This window comes from Pristiophorus japonicus, chromosome 2 (genome assembly GCF_044704955.1).
Source record: "Pristiophorus japonicus isolate sPriJap1 chromosome 2, sPriJap1.hap1, whole genome shotgun sequence".
NCBI classification, from domain to species: domain Eukaryota; kingdom Metazoa; phylum Chordata; class Chondrichthyes; family Pristiophoridae; genus Pristiophorus; species Pristiophorus japonicus.
In genome coordinates, this window is record NC_091978.1 from 228,284,561 (window position 1) to 228,305,812 (window position 21,252).

General features: G+C 43.5%; 1 protein-coding gene across 1 annotated transcript in view; it reads left to right on the forward strand.

The window, feature by feature from the left end:
• The first annotated feature begins 693 nt into the window (after positions 1 to 693).
• LOC139233285 (uncharacterized) overlaps positions 694 to 21,252 on the forward strand; it is a 47,166-nt gene continuing 26,607 nt past the window's right edge. Inside the window, exon 1 of the mRNA XM_070863888.1 lies at positions 694 to 867. Within this exon, the coding sequence (XP_070719989.1) occupies positions 799 to 867 (69 nt within the window). The 5' untranslated portion in view covers positions 694 to 798. The remainder of the gene's footprint in view (positions 868 to 21,252) is intronic.

Below are 21,252 nucleotides of genomic sequence, written 5' to 3' on the forward strand. Positions count from 1 at the left end.
GTTACAGTGTCCCCCTTCTTACATTGGGCCCCTGGTTACAGTTTTCTCTCTGGTTACAGGGTTTCCCCTGGTTATAATGTTCGCCTGGTTACAGTTTTCTCTCTGGGTACAGTATTTCTCCTGGTTACAGTGTCCCCCCAGTTACAGTGTTCTCTCTGGGTACAGTGTTTCCCCTGGTTACAGTGTTCGCCTGGGTACAGTGTTCTCTCTGTGTACAGTGTTCCCCTGGTTACAATGTTTCCCCTGGTTATAGTGTTCCCCTGATTAGTGTTTCCCTTGGTTACATTGTTCCACTGGGTACAGTGTTCTCTTTGGGTACAGTGTTCCCCCTGGTTGCAGTGTTCCCCTGTTTACAGTGTTTCTCCTGGTTACATTGTTCCCCTGGGTACTGTTTTCCGCCCAGTTACAGCGTTCCCCTAGTTACAGTATTTCCACTGGTTACAGTGTTCCCCCTGGGTACACTGTGTCCCCTGGTTACAGCGTTCCCCAGGTTACAGTGTTCCCCTGGTTACACTGTGCGCCAGATTACAGTGTTCCCCCTGGTTACACTGTGCCCCTGCTTACACTGTGCCCCTGGTTACAGTGTTCTCTCTCCCGCTCCGATTTCAAATCCCAGCCTCCGAACCGCAGGATTTGCACGCATGCGCGGGTCTTTGCTGCTCGGGGCCGGGCTGCAGCCGGAGTGAAGATCGGCCTCCTGTGAGCATCGCTGTGTGAGCGGCCCTGTCGCTGTCAGAATCTTTGGAGAGGAGCACCACATTTCCGTGAGAAGCTCTAGCCGCGAATGAAGGAGGAGCCATGCTGTTTCGGAGAGCCCGCCGACGGTGCACCTGCTACCTTTTACCGTGCTGTGCCTTTCTTTCCCTGGTAGGTCGCTTTGCGGCCGTAACTATTTTCAACTTCCTTGTGAGCCATATTTTACAATAGTCTAAATCTGTACCAAAAACTTCTGCTTCTTATGCTAAATTAGATTAGATTTGCTCCTATATTAAGACCATTAGAATAGTTAGGGATGTAACACCATAACTGCCACTCATTAGGACTAAGCAGGCACTAAAAGTCATTTGATCTGTCAGGTATCGGCTCTCGAGCACATCCTGGCTAGGGCTGCGGATTTTGTTGCTAGATTTGGTTGGAAGCAAACTAGACTGAAGAGCTTCAGTGTTTCTCTGCATTGCAACAGTGACTGCAATTCAAAAGTACCTCATTGATTGCGAAAGGATTTGGGAGTTTTTGAGAACGCGAAAGGTGCTCTATAAATGCAGGTTATTTTGCTCGAACGCGTATTCTTTACTGCTGAGCCATTTTCAACCAATTGCCTGTAGTTGTCAATCATACAAACACTCCAGGTTAGATGAAAAAGTCAGGGAACTTCCTGTACTTGATTCTGGACACAAAGTTAAATCAATATCCATACATCTGCCCCCTTACCAACGACATAGGTAAAAAAAAGGGATGAGGTCCTACGAAACGAATTTAAGGAGCTAGGAGCTAAATTAAAAAGTAGGACCTCAAAAGTAGTAATCTCGGGATTGCAACCAGTGCCACGTGATAGTCAGAGTAGGAATCGCAGGATAGCGCAGATGAATACGTGGCTTGAGCAGTGGTGCAGCAGGGAGGGATTCAAATTCCTGGGGCATTGGGACCGGTTCTGGGAGAGGTGGGACCAGTACAAACCGAACGGTCTGCACCTGGGCAGGACCGGAACCAATGTCCTAGGGGGAGTGTTTGCTACTGCTGTTGGGGAGGTTTTAAACTAATATGGCAGGGGGATGGGAACCAATGCAGGGAGACAGAGGGAAACAAAAAGGAGGCAAAAGCAAAAGACAGGAGATGAGGAAAAGTGGAGTGCAGAGAAACCCAAGGCAAAGAACAAAAAGGACCACTGTACAGCAAAATTCTAAAAGGACAAAGGGTGTTAAAAAAACAAGCCTGAAGGCTTTGTGTCTTAATGCAAGGAGTATCCGCAATAAGGTGGATGAATTAATTGTGCAAATAGATGTTAACAAATATGATGTGATTGGGATTACGGAGACGTGGCTCCAGGATGATCAGGGCTGGGAACTCAACATTCAGGGGTATTCAACATTCAGGAAGGATAGAATAAAAGGAAAAGGAGGTGGGGTAGCATTGCTGGTTAAAGAGGAGATTAATGCAATAGTTAGGAAAGACATTAGCTTGGATGATGTGGAATCTATATGGGTAGAGCTGCAGAACACCAAAGGGCAAAAAACGTTAGTAGGAGTTGTGTACAGACCTCCAAACAGTAATAGGGATGTTGGGGAGGGCATCAAACAGGAAATTAGGGGTGCATGCAATAAAGATGTAGCAGTTATAATGGGTGACTTTAATATGCACATAGATTGGGCTAGCCAAACTGGAAGCAATACGGTGGAGGAGGATTTCCTGGAGTGCAGAAGGGATGGTTTTCGAGACCAATATGTTGAGGAACCAACTAGGGGGGAGGCCATCTTAGACTGGGTGTTGTGTAATGAGAGAGGATTAATTAGCAATCTCATTGTGCGAGGCCCCTTGGGGAAGAGTGACCATAATATGGTGGAATTCTGCATTGGGATGGAGAATGAAACAGTAAATTCAGAGACCATGGTCCAGAACTTAAAGAAGGGTAACTTTGAAGGTATGAGGCGTGAATTGGCTAGGATAGATTGGCGAATGATACTTAGGGGGTTGACTGTGGATGGGCAATGGCAGACATTTAGAGACCGCATGGATGAATTACAACAATTGTACATTCCTGTCTGGCGTAAAAATAAAAAAGGGAAGGTGGCTCAACCGTGGCTATCTAGGGAAATCAGGGATAGTATTAAAGCCAAGGAAGTGGCATACAAATTGGCCAGAAATAGCAGCGAACCTGGGGACTGGGAGAAATTTAGAACTCAGCAGAGGAGGACAAAGGGTTTGATTAGGGCAGGGAAAATGGAGTACGAGAAGAAGCTTGCAGGGAACATTAAGGCAGATTGCAAAAGTTTCTATAGGTATGTAAAGAGAAAAAGGTTAGTAAAGACAAACGTAGGTCCCCTGCAGTCAGAATCAGGGGAAGTCATAACGGGGAACAAAGAAATGGCAGACCAATTGAACAAGTACTTTGGTTCGGTATTCACTAAGGAGGATACAAACAACCTTCCGGATATAAAAGGGGTCAGAGGGTCTAGTAAGGAGGGGGAACTGAGGGAAATCTTTATTAGTCGGGAAATTGTGTTGGGGAAATTGATGGGATTGAAGGCCGATAAATCCCCAGGGCCTGATGGACTGCATCCCAGAGTACTTAAGGAGGTGGCCTTGGAAATAGCGGATGCATTGACAGTCATTTTCCAACATTCCATTGACTCTGGATCAGTTCCTATGGAGTGGAGGGTAGCCAATGTAACCCCACTTTTTAAAAAAGGAGGGAGAGAGAAAACAGGGAATTATAGACCGGTCAGCCTGACCTCAGTAGTGGGTAAAATGATGGAATCAATTATTAAGGATGTCATAGCAGTGCATCTGGAAAATGGTGACAGGATAGGTCCAAGTCAGCATGGATTTGTGAAAGGGAAATCATGCTTGACAAATCTTCTGGAATTTTTTGAGGATGTTTCCAGTAAAGTGGACAAAGGAGAACCAGTTGATGTGGTATATTTGGACTTTCAGAAGGCTTTCAACAAGGTCCCACACAAGAGATTAATGTGCAAAGTTAAAGCACATGGGATTGGGGGTAGTGTGCTGACGTGGATTGAGAATTGGTTGTCAGACAGGAAGCAAAGAGTAGGAGTAAACGGGGACTTTTCAGAATGGCAGGCAGTGACTAGTGGGGTGCCGCAAGGTTCTGTGCTGGGGCCCCAGCTGTTTACATTGTACATTAATGATTTAGACGAGGGGATTAAATGCAGTATCTCCAAATTTGCGGATGACACTAAGTTGGGTGGCAGTGTGAGCTGCGAGGAGGATGCTATTCGGCTGCAGAGTGACTTGGATAGGTTAGGTGAGTGGGCAAATGCATGGCAGATGAAGTATAATGTGGATAAATGTGAGGTTATCCACTTTGGTGGTAAAAACAGAGAGACAGACTATTATCTGAATGGTGACAGATTAGGAAAAGGGAAGGTGCAACGAGACCTGGGTGTCATGGTACATCAGTCATTGAAGGTTAACATGCAGGTACAGCAGGCGGTTAAGAAAGCAAATGGCATGTTGGCCTTCATAGCGAGGGGATTTGAATACAGGGGCAGGGAGGTGTTGCTACAGTTGTACAGGGCCTTGGTGAGGCCACACCTGGAGTATTGTGTACAGTTTTGGTCTCCTAACTTGAGGAAGGACATTCTTGCTATTGAGGGAGTGCAGCGAAGATTCACCAGACTGATTCCCGGGATGGCGGGACTGACCTATCAAGAAAGACTGGATCAACTGGGCTTGTATTCACTGGAGTTCAGAAGAATGAGAGGGGACCTCATGGAAACGTTTAAAATTCTGACGGGTTTAGACAGGTTAGATGCAGGAAGAATGTTCCCAATGTTGGGGAAGTCCAGAACCAGGGGTCACAGTCTGAGGATAAGGGGTAAGCCATTTAGGACCGAGGTGAGGAGAAACTTCTTCACCCAGAGAGTGGTGAACCTGTGGAATTCTCTACCACAGAAAGTAGTTGAGGCCAATTCACTAAATATATTCAAAAGGGAGTTAGATGAAGTCCTTACTACTCGGGGGATCAAGGGTTATGGCGAGAAAGCAGGAAGGGGGTACTGAAGTTTCATGTTCAGCCATGAACTCATTGAATGGCGGTGCAGGCTAGAAGGGCTGAATGGCCTGCTCCTGCACCTATTTTCTATGTTTCTATGTTTCTATGAAATAACGTTTTAAATTATGTCCCATGAACAGCAATGATAAAATGTACATCAACTGAAATTTCAACAGTGCAACTATTAACAGTTTAGACAAAGTCACAGATAGATAAAACTGTTATTAGATGCCTTGACTATTCTTCCATTCCTTGTTCGGGTAACGGGCTGTGGGATTTTCTTCTATTAATAAGAGTCCTTCCCAACAGAGATCCCACTTGTTGTGCTCGCTACCATTAATTTATTCCTGGCTGTGAGCTTTTCTTCTGTTGTGTTAGTGGTTTTGTTTATTTTGGACTGTCTGGGCAGTGGATATTGGGCCATAAGGGCCGCGTAAGTTCCAGGTTTTCGCACGCGTAGTGCATGCGCAAAAAACAAGAACTTGTGATCTGTCAAGAATTTTCTTGTCTGATCCAATGTATCCCTGTGAAAAGTGAATCCCCGGGCAGAGATTTGGGCTATTTGCCCAACTTCTGCCCAGCGAATACCCATGAAATTCTTATGCCTGGTAAAAGCAAGCATAGCATGAGTTTAAAAAAAAACTCATGGACTGAGCTCCACAGCCCTCTGGGGAAATCTAGAACTAGGGGACATAGTTTCAGAATAAAGGGTCGCCCATTTAAAATGGAAATGAGGAGGAATTTCTTCTCTCAAAGGGTCATGAACTTATACCCCCAGATAGCTGCGGAGGCGCATTGAATATATTTAAGGTGGAGATAGACAGATTTTTGAATGATAAGAGAGTCAAGGGTTATGGGGAACGGGAAGTGGAGTTGAGGCCATGATCTTATTGAACGGCGGAGCAGGCTCCAGGGGCCAAATGGACTACTCCAGCTCCTATTTTTTATGTTCGTATGTAGAAAATTCCAAAGATTAACCACCCTCTGAGTGAAGAATTTTCTCCTCATCTCAATCCTAAATGGCCTACCCCTTATTCTGAGAATGTGACCCCTGGTTCTAGACTCCCCAGTCAGAGGAAACATGCTCCCTGCATCTACCCAGTCAAGCCCTGTAAGAATTTTATACGCTTCAATGAGATCACCTCTCATTCTTCTAAACTCTAGAGAATATAGGCCTGGTCTACTCAATCTCTCCTCATAGGACAATCCCCCATCCCAGGAATCAGTCTGGTGAACCTTTGTTGCACTCCCTTAATGGCAGTATATCCTTCCTTAGGTAAGGAGACCAAAACTGTACACAGTACTCCAGGTGCGGTCTCACCAGGACCCTATATAATTGCAGTAAGACGTCATTAGTCATATACTCAAATCCTCTTGTAATAAAGGCCAACATTCCATTTGCTTTCTTAATTGCTTGCTGTACCTGCATGTTAACTTTCAGTGATTCGTGTACAAGGACACCCAGGTCTCTCTGAACACCAACATTTCCAAATCGCTCACCATTTAAAAAATACTCTTGCTTTTCTATTTTTCCTACCAAAGTGGATAACTTCACATTTTTGCACATTATATTTCATTTGCCATGTTCTTGGCCACTCACTTAGCCTGTCTATATCCCCTTGAAGTCTCTTTGCATCCTTCTCACAACTTATGTTCCCTTTGTATCAGCAGCAAACTTGGATATATTACATTTGGTCTCCACATCCAAATCATTTATATAGATTGTGAATAGCTGAGGCCCAAGCACAATCCATGTGGTACCCCATTAGTTACAGCCTGCCAACCTGAAAATGACCTGTTTATTCCTACTCTTTGTTTTCTGTCCATTAACCAATCCTCAATCCATGCTAGTATATCACCCTCAATCCCATGAGCCCTAATTTTGTTCAGTATCCTCTTGTATGGCACCTTATCAAATACCTTCTGAAAATTGAAATTCACCACATCCACTGGTTCTCCCTTATCTATTCTACTAGTTACAACCTCAAAAAACTCTTAACAGATTTGTCAAATATGATTTCCCTTTCATAAATCCGTGTTGACTCTGCCCAATCCTATTATTATTTTCTAAGTGCCCTGTTACCACGTCCTTATTAATAGATTCTAGAATTTTCCCTACTACTGAAGTCAGGCTAACTGATCTGTAGTTCCCCGTTTTCTCTCTCCCTCCTTTCTTAAATAGTGGTGTTACATTAGCTACCTTCCAATCTGCGGGAAACGTTCTAGAATCTATGGAATTTTGGAAGATGACAACCAACACATCCACTATCTCTATAGCCACCTCTTTCAAAACCCTTGGATGTAGGCCATCAGGTCCTGGGGATTTATCGGCTATCAGTTCTATTAATTTCTCCAGTACTATTTTTTTTACTAATACTAATTGCTTTCAGTTCCTCATTCTCGCTAGACCCTTGGTTCTCCACTATTTCCGGGAGGTTTTTCGTGTCTTCTTCCGTGAAGACAGACCCAATGTATTTGTTTAATTTCCCTGCCATTTCCTTATTCCTCTTTATAATTTCTCCTGTCCCAGCCTGTAGGGGACCCACATTTACTTTTGATAATCTTTTCCTTTTTACATACCAAAGAAGCTTTTACAGTATATTTTTAAGTCTCTCGCTAGTTTACTCTCATATTCTAATTTCCCTTTCTTTATGAATCTCTTGGTCCTCCTTTGCTGAATTCTAAAATCATAATCATCAGGCTTACTGCTCTTTTAGGCAACATTATAAGCCTCTTCCTTTGATCTAATACTATCTTTAACTTCTCTTGTTAGCCACGGTTGGACCACCTTTCCTGTGGGGTTTTTGTGCCTTAAAGGAATGTATATTTGTTATAAATTATGTATTAATTCATTAAATGCTAGCCATTGCTTGTCTACTATCATACCTTTTTAATGTAGTTTCTGAATCTACCTTAGCCAACTCTCCCCTCATACTTACATAGTTTTGTTTGTTTAGATTTAAGATCCTAGTTTCGGTTTTAACTAAATCACTTTCAAACTTAATGCAATATTCTATCATATTATGGTCACTCTTCCTTAATGACCCCTTTACTACAAGGTTATTAATTAACTCTTTCTCGTTGCACAATACTAGATCTAAAATAGCCTGTTCTCTAGTTGGTTCCTCAACATACTGATCTAGAAAACCATCTTGTATACATTCCATGAATTTGTCCTTCACACTATTACTGGAAATTTGGTTTGCACAGTCAATATGTAGATGAAAGTCCCCCATGATTATTGTATTACCTTTGTTACATGCACCTCTAATTTCCTAATTATCCTGTACCCAACTTTACCATTACTGTTTGGGGGCCTATAAATAACTCCCACCAATGTTTTCTGCCCCTTGCTGTTTCTTAGCTCCACCCAAACTGATTCTACTTCTTGATTTTCCGAGCTAAGATCTTTTCTCTCTCCCAGATCATGTCTTGATTTGTGTGTCTCTATGTCCTGATGCCTTCGTGCTCCAGCCCTCCGGAGAAAACCTTGCATTCTGGTGTAGCTTAATTGAAGTCTGTGCTTCATCTCTTCTCTCAGATGGTGGCTTTTAACTACTTGATAACCCTTGACTATCAGTCCATCCTCCGTACACTGAGTTCATTTCTAATGTAGACATGCATTGCAATCTGGAGTCGCACTTCTCTTGTGTCAGGCCATCCTTTGCTAATTGTCATTCACAATAATTTTAAATCTTCATTTACTCCAGTAGCTTGCTTAATGTTGATCAATACATCCTCATATGGAGTAAATATTGCAGCATGTTGATGGTTTCTCCCTTTCTGTTTTTGAACATGTGTCACAACATAATTTTTCTCATTGTGAATCTTTCTGATCATTTGAGTATATATACTTTATACAGTGCACCAGAAAGAAACAGCTTCTTGCCTTTGTTGTAGACATGAGATATGTATTTTTGAAGATGAAGCATTATTCTCTGGAGTCTATTGGATGCACAAGTTAAATTCATTTTCAAAAGTGCCTTCAAGCACTTGTGATTACTTTCCAGAGTAATTTTCTTTTCAATGGCATATGGCTCAAATTTTTCAAAACCTGAAACAATGGTTGTCAGTTTGCTTGGTTCTGAGTATAGTTGGTCTCCATTTCAGTTAGAGGTCTTAAGGCATAAACCACAGGCTGATCTTCATGCACGATACATGCCTCCAATCTTGTTTTATTGCGTCACATTGCAGAATTGCATCCCATTGATGTCAGAATATTTTAGTACTGATTTATTGAGAGATCACCACCGTTTGATCTCATCCAAATACTTCTCATGGTGATATTTCCATGTAAACTCAACCTCTTCCTTCAGTAGGTCACAAAAAGAAGCAGTCACCTCGAGTAATTTTGAAGCAAAATGATGCATAAAGTTACTTATTTTGAGAATTTTTAGGATATCTTGTTTGTCAATGGGTGCATGTATTTTAACCAGGATCTGGGTTTAGTCTATCTTTAGAACATTAATAAACCAAGTATTTCAGTCCTCATTCCTTCAACTTCATGCTTCCTTGTTCAATTTGATTGTTTTTGTTGGCAGTGTTCCAACAGTGCTTCAAGCTTCCAATTGTGGTCCTGTTCATCTGTAGTATAGGCTAAAATGTCATCCACCTTGACAATGACTACTTTCAGGTTTTCAAGTGCTTCATGAAGCCTTCTCTGACATTCACAGCAGCTGGAATGATTCTGTGGCTCTGGTTATGCAACTATGTGTATCTTCCAAATTGTCTTGAAAAGGTAGTCAGCAGAATAAATCATCTAATACAACATGCCAAAGTCCATTCTTTGATTTCACAACCGTGAATAATTTTGCTTTCACCAGTTCAGATACAATATCACCTATGGCTTGAAGTGAGCAGCCATTATATTTGAGGAGTTTGTTGTACTGGCTTCTGTAAGAATGTAGCTTGAGGCAAGCGATAAATCTAATTTCACCAGCCAGCATCAAATGCAACACCAAGAAATATGGCCAAAGATCAGGGCTTCGGTTTCCAAATCTTTTATTATGTGCGATGAACTGTAAGAATACAAAACAAGGAACATAATTAGATTTCTTGCAGTACATCATCAGGAAGAATACAATAATCCAAGAGCAATCTGATAAAGCAGCAATAAAGATAAATTACTTATTTAACTGTGGTCACATGAACAGAGGTCTAATTCCTAACTAACAATAAGTTAAACTTTAGCAGCAAATATGTCTGTCCATGCTTCTTCCACTGTCTGCCAAAACCGAAGGGCGCCACCCTGTGGTGGGAAACGGTAAAACACAGTACGGTGTCTCTGAGGTGTCTCAAAGTGGCTCACACCATCACACTCCCCGTCTAAAAATAACAAGCATTGAATTTTTACTAATTCACCAAACTATTATAGTTAGAGTTCAGCACTCATTAGTTTATGGGAACAACTTTGAGGCGGGTGCCATCGCTGCAGACCATAACATCCACCTTGCGTACTTTTCCGTCATCGCTGGGGTAAGACTTAGTGACAAGTGCAAGTGGCCAGTTGTTCCGGGGAAGATCCTTCTGCCAGAAGAAAACTACATCTCCAACGGAGGCGTCAGGCTTATTCTCGTTCTACTTCTGTTAAGGCTGCAGGCTCTGAAGGTACACCTTCTGCCATCGAATCCAGAATTGATCTGCGAGATATTGGGCCCATCGCCAATGTCATCGTCCATACAGATCTTTCTTCATGAAGTTGCCAGGTGGTGCCTGGAGGGGCTGAGTTTTCATATTCAAGAGCATGGCAGGAAGGAGTGAGTGCCTGGGGGTCGTTGTTAGGAAGGGTCATCTGGTCCTTCTTGAGGGGCAGAGGGAACTCCAAGTGGTCTTTGAAGTTGATGTGAGCACCTTCTGTCAAGATCATGATGAAGTGTTGGTCTTGGATGGACATGGCTTTCAGATTATCTTCGGGAGTTCCTTTGTATAACTCGTTCATTGTTTCGTCTGGCAAGGCATGGAGAGATGTTCTTTCATGTAAATGTGATTCCTGCTGGCCCCTGAGTTGTCTGGTTGTGGTTGAAGGATGGTACGGTTGACAGAGGCATGGACTTTCCCATTTGCACCGTTCATGCAAACCTGTCCGGAGACTGTCCAGCCTAAGTCGGTACGTTGTTCCCAGTTTTCCTCTTGGCCCATTGCGAGACTCCCTGATCTTAAGGGGTTAGGGTCAATTTCTTCCAATGAGGAGGATGATGTCTGCATCTTCTCTCAACTCGGATATCCTTTTCGCCACCGACCTGAGGTGGTGAAACTTCTCATAGAAATCGGGACGTGGGATTTTGCTCGGTAAAATAACAGGACTAAAGGCGGACAAGTCCCCTGGACCTGATGGCTTGCATCCTAGGTTCCTAAAAGAAGTGGCTGCAGAGATAGTGGATGCATTGGTTGTAATCTACCAAAATTCCCTGGATTCTGGGGAGGTCCCAGCGGATTGGAAAACCGCAAATGCAACACCACTATTTAAAAAAGGAGGCAGACAGAAAGCAGCAAACTATAGACCGATTAGCCTAACATCTGTCATTGGGAAAATGCTGGAGTCCATTATTGTCCAGTAGTGGAAAACATAATTCAATCAAGCAAGAGTCAGCATGGTTTTATGAAAGGGAAATCGTGTTTGACACATTTGCTGAAATTCTTTGAGGATGTAACGAGCAGGTGGATAAAGGAAAACCAGTGGATATGGTGTATTTGGATTTCCAGAAGGCATTCGATAAAGTGCCACATAAGAGGTTACTGCACAAGATAAAAGCTCATGTTGTTGGGGGTAATATATTAGCATGGATAGAGGATTGGCTAACTAACAGAAAACAGAGAGTTGGGATAAACGGGTCATTTTCCAGTTGGGAAACAGTAACTAGTGGGGTGCCGCAGGGATCAGTGCTGGGACCTCAACTATTTACACTCTATATTAATGACTTGAATGAAGGGACCGAGTATAATGTAGCCAAGTTTGCTGATGATACAAAGATGGGTGGGAAAGAAAATTGTGAGGAGGACACAGAAAATCAGCAAAGGGATATAGACAGGCTAAGTGAGTAGGCAAAAATTTGGCAGATGGAGTACAATGTGGAAAAATGTGAGGTTATCCACTTTGGCAGAACAAATAGAAAAGCAAATTATAATTTAAATGGAGAAAAATTGCAACGGGGGTCCTTGTGCATGAAACACAAACAGTTAGTATGCAGGTACAGCAAGTAATCTGGAAGGCAAATGGAATGTTGGCCTTTATTGCAAGGGGTATAAGAGTCTAAAAGCAGAGAAGTCCTGCTACAACTGTACAGAGTATTGGTGGGGTCACATCTAGAGTACTGCATATAGTTTTGGTCTCCGTATTTAAGGAAATATATAGTTGCATTGGAGGCTGTTCAGAGAAGATTCACTTGGTTGATTCCGGAGATGGGGGTGTTGACTTATGAAGATAGGTTGAGTAGGTTGGGCCTTGTTGTGTATGCATGCCTGTTTACTGTGTGATGCCAATGTGAAATGCCTAATGTAACCATGTCTGTTGAAACCAGGACACCCAAAAGTGATGTAAATGCTAGAATGTATAATGCAGGCTCAACTATGTGTGATCAGAGCCAAGGTGTCATGTATACTGGTAGGACACTGCGAAAGGACATTGGGTCCTACAGGGACCATGCTGATGCCATCCCCCTGTGGGAGACCTCCAGGTCCAGCAGGCTACCTAACCATGTAGCCTGGACCTTTGGAACGAATGTGATGCCCCTTGCAGGACACACACAGCTAGTGGGAGCAGACCCACTACAGTGGTCAATGGGCAGCCCAGCCACCACCAATGGCAACCTGCACCAGATCAGCCCTACAACCATAAGAACATAAGAACATAAGAATTAGGAACAGGAGTAGGCCATCTAGCCCCTCGAGCCTGCTCCGCCATTTATCAAGATCATGGCTGATCTGGCCGTGGACTCAGCTCCACTCCCCGTAACCCTTAATTCCCTTATTGGTTAAAAATCTATCTATCTGTGACTTGAATACATTCAATGAGCTAGCCTCAACTGCTTCCTTGGGCAGAGAATTCCACAGACTCACAACCCTCTGGGAGAAGAAATTCCTTCTCAACTCGGTTTTAAATTGGCTCCCCCGTATTTTGAGGTTGTGCCCCTATGTTCTAGTCTCCCCGACCAGTGGAAACAACCTCTCTGCCTCTATCTTGTCTATCCCTTTCATTATTTTAAATGTTTCTATAAGATCACCCCATATCCTTCTGAACTCCAATGAGTAAAGACCCAGTCTACTCAATCTATCATCATAAGGTAACCCCCTCATCTCCGGAATCAGCCTCGTGAATTGTCTTTGTACCCCCTCCAAAGCTAGTACATCCTTCCTTAAGTAAGGTGACCAAAACTGCACGCAGTACTCCAGGTGCGGCCTCACCATTACCCTATACAGTTGCAGAAGGACCTCCCTGCTTTTGTACTCCATCCCTCTCGCAATGAAGGCCAACATTCCATTCGCCTTCCTGATTACCTGCTGCACCTGCAAACTAACTTTTTGGTCCACCGGTACGCTCGCGGCCTTCCGCGAGAGGTGGGCACCGGAGGGACTGGAGTGCATCATCACGCCCGGCAACCAAATTTTAATTTGATTTTACGTTTTAAAGTTTAATTTGTTTTAATTGCCGGTGTTTTTAGTGTCCCCTTCCCTTTTATAGGGGGCACTGGGGAAAAATTGTGATTTTAGTGCCCAAAAAAAAACAAAAAAAAAGAAGAAAAAAAACCCCCCCAAAAAAAACCAAAAAAAGGAAAAAAAGGGCCTTGTAAATGTCTGGTGTGTCACCCAGGTCGGGTGGCACGGTTTAATGTGTTTTGTTTTGCAGATAAACTCCAAAAAGAGTTTCATGCACAAGGACCCCCAGGTTCCTCTGCACTGCAGCATGTTGTAATTTCTCCCCATTCAAATAATATTCCCTTTTACTGTTTTTTTTTCTCAAGGTGGATGACCTCACACTTTCCGACATTGTATTTCATCTGCCAAACCTTAGCCCATTCGCTTAACCTATCTAAATCTCTTTGCAGCCTTTCTGTGTCCTCTACACAGCCTGCTTTCCCACTAATCTTTGTGTCATCTGCAAATTTTGTTACACTACACTCTGTCCCCTCTTCCAGGTCATCTATGTATATTGTAAACAGTTGTGGTCCCAGTACCGATCCCTGTGGCACACCACTAACCACCAATTTCCAACCCGAAAAGGACCCATTTATCCCGACTCTCTGCTTTCTGTTCGCCAGCCAATTCTCTATCCACTAGGCCACTAGGGCCAACATCAGGAGCATGAGGCCAATACCCTCTAGCTTCCCTGGCAAACCCTGGGATGACCTGACCCTCATCCCAATTGGTGGACAAGGAGCCCACCCAGTCTTGTGGCCCTGCCCACCACCCCACAACAACAGTGGACAAGGAGCCCACACAGTCTTGTAGCCCTGCCCACAACTACCCACATCACAGTGTATACACACCACCCACTGCTGCCGTGGCTACCCCCTCCAAGGGATCCCACAACAGTAACACCCACATGTGTGAGGGAGGGGAAATGTACGAGGCCAGCCTCAAGCACAGGGGTAACACCTGGCAACCACACAACCCTCACCACAACCTCCCATAGCCCACCACTGATCACCTCCCCTGGGCATGACAATAAGGATATGAAAAATGCTTAGGGGGGAAGTGTTGTTGTGTATGCATGTCTATTTACTGTGTGATGTCTGTAACACTGTTATGCAACACTGAATGTACCCTTACACTGTACACACCTTGCCTGTACACCAGAGGGTGCTGCTGCTGGAGACCTAAGGGTTATCTGCACACTGCAGGTAACCCAGTATAAAAAGGAACACACAGCTTGTTGTCGACACTCAGGAGCTGCAAATAAAGGACTACAGGTCTACACACTTTTAGTATCATACCCTGCCTCGCGGAGTCATTACTAAAGGTGCCTACATATACCACAGGCCTCTACTCATTGGAGTTCAGAAAATTGAGAGGTGATCTTATCGAAACATATAAGATAATGAGGGGGCTCGACAAGGTGGATGCAGAGAGGATATTTCCACTCATAGGGGAAACTAAAACTAGGGGGCATAGTCTCAGAATAAGGGGCCGCCCATTTAAAACTGAGATGAGGAGGAATTTCTTCTCTCGGAAGGTTGTAAATCTGTGGAATTCTCATCTTATACTCTGATACACGCCTCCTCCATGCGTTGTGTATGTAGGTAGTAAGTTTGTCGAGAATTGGATGGAGATAGTGGGAGTAACTAAGCACTTTCAAGTCGGGCGAGTCGTCCATCTGTGCTGCAACGTCCATGCACAAATCGGCAAGTTCAAGAATTTTGTGGCTTTCATCTGCCTTGAACTTAGGAAAGCTGTCAAGTTTTTGAATGACGGACGTTGTGATCTTTGTCTTGTTGCTGAATCTCTCTTTGAGTTCCTTCCATGCTTCTTGGTAGGTCGTATCAGTGTTAGAATCATAATGGTAACGGAACCTGTCCATTAGTATCTTGACCTCCCCTTTGGTAAAGTAAGCTTCTGCGTGAATGGGGTGTGGGCCTGTTTTTGAATGAGCATGTGCAGGCCGTTGCTGACCAGCGAGTGTGTCGGAAATTTCTCTTGTCAGATTGAGGAATGGATTCACTTTGTTGGTTGACATCTCAGGAGGAGTGGAGTTTGAGTCATTTGGAGTTGCATCGATGTGTGGTAGGACAGCTGTTTGTTCTGTTATGGTTGTTTAAAAGATTGGGGCTGCTACCCTAGGCTGGCTTACTGGGGCAGACATAGCTAACATGTCAACGAGGTCTCGGAACAGCGAGGCATGGTCACTTGGGGTCTGTTCCGATGAGTTTTGGGGCAAATCCGTCCGTTCATCTTGCTTGGCTTGCACTATTGAATCTAACATTGCTCTCTCTACAGCGACAGTTTGTCTAGCATGAAGTATCCGGAGGTCTGCCTCCGACGTAGCTTGTTCTGCTTCCACCTCAGCTGTTCATTTCGCTATGGCCTCCTCATAGGCTGTGTTCTCGGCTGCAGCAGCAGCATTGACCAGAGCTTGGGCCCGGGCACTCAGAACTGAAGACGATGATCTTGAGCTCCTTGCCGAGTGTCCTGACCGTCTGCTGATGTTTGAGTGTGATTCTAGGGCCAAGGTGTGGACCCGCTCCATTGTGTGAGTGTTGGTGCTGTTCGCGAGGTTACAGTTTTTGAGAGGTTCATTTAGTTTGTAGGGCATCTTCCTTGAATGCTCCCGTTTTGTCTTGGGTGTAGAGGTCCTTAAGCACAGACCATAGCTCAGTGTACATCTGGAGTGCAGAGCGGGCATCTGAAGGGTGGTTTTGTCATCTGGGGCAGGTTTTCAAGAATTTGTTCTGTGTTCCCCCAGTGTTGATGTAGTTTTCTTTTCCCTGCTTCTGCATCATTGTTGAGAGCTTTCAAAGTGGGATGTCTCTCTCTCTGCGGTCGACCCACAGGGTCTGTAGTACCGGGAGAGATCTCGTCAAGCTCTGGGTGTTGAGTTTCACTGTGAAGGGGAATCAATGTAGTATCGGGGACTTCTGACATAGTCGTTCTGTATAGTGACCACTGGGAAATTACTCAGAAGTAATTCTTATGTCAGTTCGTCAAATTTAATTTACTGTACTGGCTTCTGTAAGAATGTAGCTTGAGGCAAGCGATAACTCTAATTTCACCAGCTAGCGTCAACCGCAACACCAAGAAATATGGCCAACGATCAGGGCTTCGATTTCCAAATCCTTTATTATGTGCGGTGAACTGTAAGAATACAAAGCAAGGAACACCATTAGATTTTTTGCAGTTCACCATCAGGAACAATACAATAATCCAAGAGCAATCTGATAAAGTAGCAATAAAGATAAATTATTTACTTAACTGTAGTTCTGGAGGAATCACATTAACAGAGGTCTAATTCCTAATTAACAATAAGTTAAACTTTAGCAGCAAATATGTCTGTCTGTCCATGCTTCTTCCACTGTCTGCTGAATCTGAAGGGCACCACCCTGTGGCAGGAAACAGTAAAATAGAGTACAGTGTCTCTGAGATGTCTCAAAGTGGCTCAGACCATCACTTTGTTAAATGGCTTTTTATTCATGCACAGCTGAACTTTATCATTCTTTTTCATCATCACCATCACCGCTGAAGCACCAGTTAGTATCTCAACTGATAAGCTCGCTGATGTTTTTCTCGACGTTCTTTTACAGCTAGAGAATGTTGAGTCTGGTGTAGGTGAGATCTTGGGATAAAATTGGAAGTGCAGAATTCCCTTCAACTTCCCTTCTCCTTTGTGGAGTACAACATATAGTACTTGAGCATGACATTTTATTTTGTAAGTTTTGACAAACATTCCATCATTATCACGTTCTTCACAAGTTGTATATGTTGAACAACTCTTGTACCCAGAAAAGATCTATGCCACTAAGCACTATTTGAAACTCAATTATATACTTTTTGCTGTTTTGGAATTTTTTTAACACTGTCTCCTTCCCCATGTAACTTCATTTCTGTTTTGTTGAAGATGGGCAGTGACGTGTTAGAATCCTGAAGCTCACCACCATATGTAATCAAACAGATCAGGTATTCATTCTCAGATGGAACAGTAACAGTAGCACCATTTGTCCAGCTGAAATCTGACTTATTTTTATGAGCATATAGGCTTATTGGTGTTCCAGAGATCCATCCACGTCAAGTGAGGGAATGTGACCTTCACCTTTTGTTATAATATCTTGATCTACAATATGTAGTTTATGTTTGCCTTTGTTCCAGTTTTTGGACTTGGACAGTTGGCTGAGAAATGGTTCAGTATGTTACATTTTGCACTCCTAGCAGGACAAGCTTCTTTTTTTCTGATATGTTTTCCATAGTAATAGTTGAACCCCTGTGGCATTGCACAAACAGAGTCATGATCAAGTGCCATAGTCAAGTCAACCAGGGGTAGAGGGTGGGGGGAACAACTGGGCCCAGACAGGGCTGGGGGAAGAGAAGGAGAAGGGATGAGATGGATAGAAGGGAAGGGAAGGGGGAAAGAAGGAAGGAATGGAGAGGGGGAAGGAGAGAGTGGAGAAGTAAATGGGGAAGAGGAGTTGGGAGGCGAATTGGGGAGGTGGATGGGAAGAGGAAATGGTAAGGAGGCAGTGGTGGAAGGGAGGAGATGAATAGGAGGACGTAGCAACGTGGACAGAGGAGGAAGAGAAACAACTGGTATGGTGGAGGGCCAAGTTCTGCTTACGGAAGGATGGGAAAGACTGGAAAGTTGTCTAGTGTGAGGCGTGGGCAGGGCTAAAGTATTGTAGGCAAAGGAAATAAGGTGAGATTGGAGGCTTAATTGTGCTTGGTTGAATGTGTAAGAACATAAGAACATAAGAAATAGGAACAGGAGTAGGCCATATGCCCCTTGAGCCTGCTCCACCATTCAATAAGATCATGGCTGATCCAATCATGGACTCAGCTCCACTTCCTCGCCCACTCCCCATAACCCCTTATCCCCTTGTCGTTTAAGAAACTGTATTTCTGTCTTAAATTTACTTAATGTCCCAGCTTCCACAGCTCTCTGAGGCAGTGAATTCCACAGATTTACAACCCTCTGAGAGAAGAAATTTCTCCTCATCTCTGTTTAAATGGGCAGCCCCTTATTCTAAGATTATGCCCTCTAGTTCTAGTCTCCCCCATCGGTGGACAGTGGAAACATCCTCTCTGTAAGGGTGAGTCTGAAATAATTCTCAGTGTGGATGGGGAGAACAGGTGATTGGAGTGAAAGGGGACTGTAGCCAAACCTGGGGTCTGAGATAATGTTTTGTGGGAAAGTGGAACAGGGGCCTGTGCTGCTTAGTGGTGGGGAGGGGGATTAAGTTCTAGATGCTGCTCAAGTGTCGGCTTCCAAGATCTTTTCCATGAGGAGGTGCTTGAGATGCTGTTCAGTGGGGGGTGGGGGGAGGCAAGAGGAAGTGTTCTGGAAATTATTCAGAATAGTGAGATGCTGGTCAATCAGGGAACGTCATTGGGAAGGGCAGCTGATGGGGGAGGGCTGTATTGGCACAGATTCAGGTTAATTGCGATAGTGAAGAGGTCATAATGCTAAAGCTAAAGACTTCTGAGGGCATGTGTAGCTGAGCAATGTTAGGCCAGGCTTGCATCCCAATAACTATTCTGTCTTGACACTTCTTCCAAAGCCTTGTAGTTGCATGTTCTAGTAACGGTGCAAAGAATTGATACATACAACCCAATTATCTCGGTCACAAATGTTGAAAATAAAGCATTCACAGATTTAATTGACTTCTACAACATAACATTGTTCCAAGGTGCAAAGAATTGTCTCTTACATCAATCTTCATCTGTCTCAAACTAAAAAACCTCAAATTTTCAGGGCCCCTCAGCTCATATTGCTAATTAGTGTAGTAGCAGTTCTTGCGTCTTTTTGGTGCTTAATGAGATGTGATGCAATCTCATGATTGTCCTGCATTCTCTCAAAGATTTTCCAATTGTTTCCTAGATTGGTTGCCATCTCTAGTTTTGCAGAGAATGGTAAATTTTGAATAAAACATTTAATTTTGATTGGCAAAATCAAACAAAAATTACAATATTTGGTTTAGAGTACATGCAGATTACTTAGTTGAAAAGTATATTGAATTGTAGGAATCTGCCTTTATGGTCTTTATATATTTTTCACAAGCCCTCAATCCCTATGACCTGGTGTGTGCCTTTACCTGCCCACTATTTAGGTAATTTGTAGTGAGCCAAAGGTTTGGGCAGAGAAACCACTTCACTATTTTTCATAGAATCATAGATCATAGAAATTTACAGCATGGAAGGAAGCCATTTTGGCCCACTGTGTCTGTGCCGGCCAACAAGAGGTTATCCAGCCTAATCCCACTTTCCAGCTCTAGATCCATAGCCCTGCAGGTTATGACATTTCAAGTGCACATCCAAGTACTTTTTAATTGTAGTGAGGGTTTCTGCTTCTACCATCCTTTCAGGCAATGAGTTCCAGACCCCCACTACCCTCTGGGTGAAGAAATTTCCCCTCAAAGCCCCTCTAAACTTTCTACCAATTACTTTAAATTTATGCCCCCTGGTTGTTGACCCTTCTGCTAAGGGAACTAGGCCCTTTCCATCCACTATATCTAGGCCCCTCATAATTGTATACACCTCAATGAGGTCTCCCCCCTCAGCCTCCTCTGTTCCAAGGAAAACAAACCCAGCCTATCCAATCTTTCCTCATAGCTAAGATTCTCCATTCCTGGCAACATCGTCGAAAATCTCCTTTGTACTCTCTCCAGTGCAAGCCCATCCTTCATGAAATGTGGTGACCAGAACTGCACGCAGTACTCTAGCTGTGGCCTAACTAGTGTTTTAGACAGTTCAAGCATAACCTCCCTGCTCTTGTATTCTATGCCTCGGCTAATAAAGGCAAGCATTTCCGTATGCCTTCTTGACCACTTTATCTACCTGGCTAACCTATCTAATTCAGCTAACTAATTATATCATGTCCCCTCTGGTTCTTTTGCAAATTAATTAAAATCTGTATCCTCTGGTTACTGACCCTTCTGCCACTGGAAACAGTTTCTCCTTATTTATTCTATCAAAACCCTTCATAATTTTGAACACCTCTGTCAAATCTCACTATAACCTTCTCAGCTCTGAGGAGAACAACCCCAGTTTCTCCAGTCTCTCCACATAGCTGAAGTATTTCATCTCTGGTACCACTGTAGTAAATCCTCTCTGCATCCTCTCTAAGGCCTTGACATCTTGCCTAAAGCGTGGTGCCCAGAGTTGGCCACAATACTACAGCTGGGGCCTAACCAGCGATTTATATTATTGTTCAGCATAACATCCTTGCTTTTGTACTCTATGCCTAGTATACCATATGCCTTTTAAACAGCCTTCTTAACTTGTCCTGCCACTTCAAAGATCTGTCTGTTTCTGCACCTCCTTTAAAATTGTACCATTTAGTTTATATAGCCTCTCCTCATTCTTTCTACCAAAATGCATCACTTCACAATTCTCTACATTACAATGTATCTGTCATGTGTCTGCCCTTTCCAACAATCTGTCTATGTCCTCTTGAAATCTGTTACTATCCTCTTCATTGTTCACTACATTTCCGAGTTTAGTGTCATCTGCAAACGTTGAAATTATGTGCTGTACACCCAAGTCCAGATCATTAATATATATCAAAAAGTGCAGTGGTCCTAACATAAACCCCGAAGGGACAACACCCCTCCAGTTTGTGAAACAGCCATTCGCCACCACTCTCTGCTTTCTGTCCCTTAGCCAATTTTGAATCCATGCAGCCTCTGCCCCTTTAATCCCATGGGCTTCAAATGTGCTAACAAGTCTATTATGTGGTACTTTATCAAACACCTTTTGAAAGTCCCTGTACACAACATCAACCGCACGACCCTCAGCAACCCTCTTCGTTACTTCATCAAAGAACTCAATCAAGTTAGTCAAACACAATTTATCTTTAATAAATCCATGCTGGCTTTCATTTATTA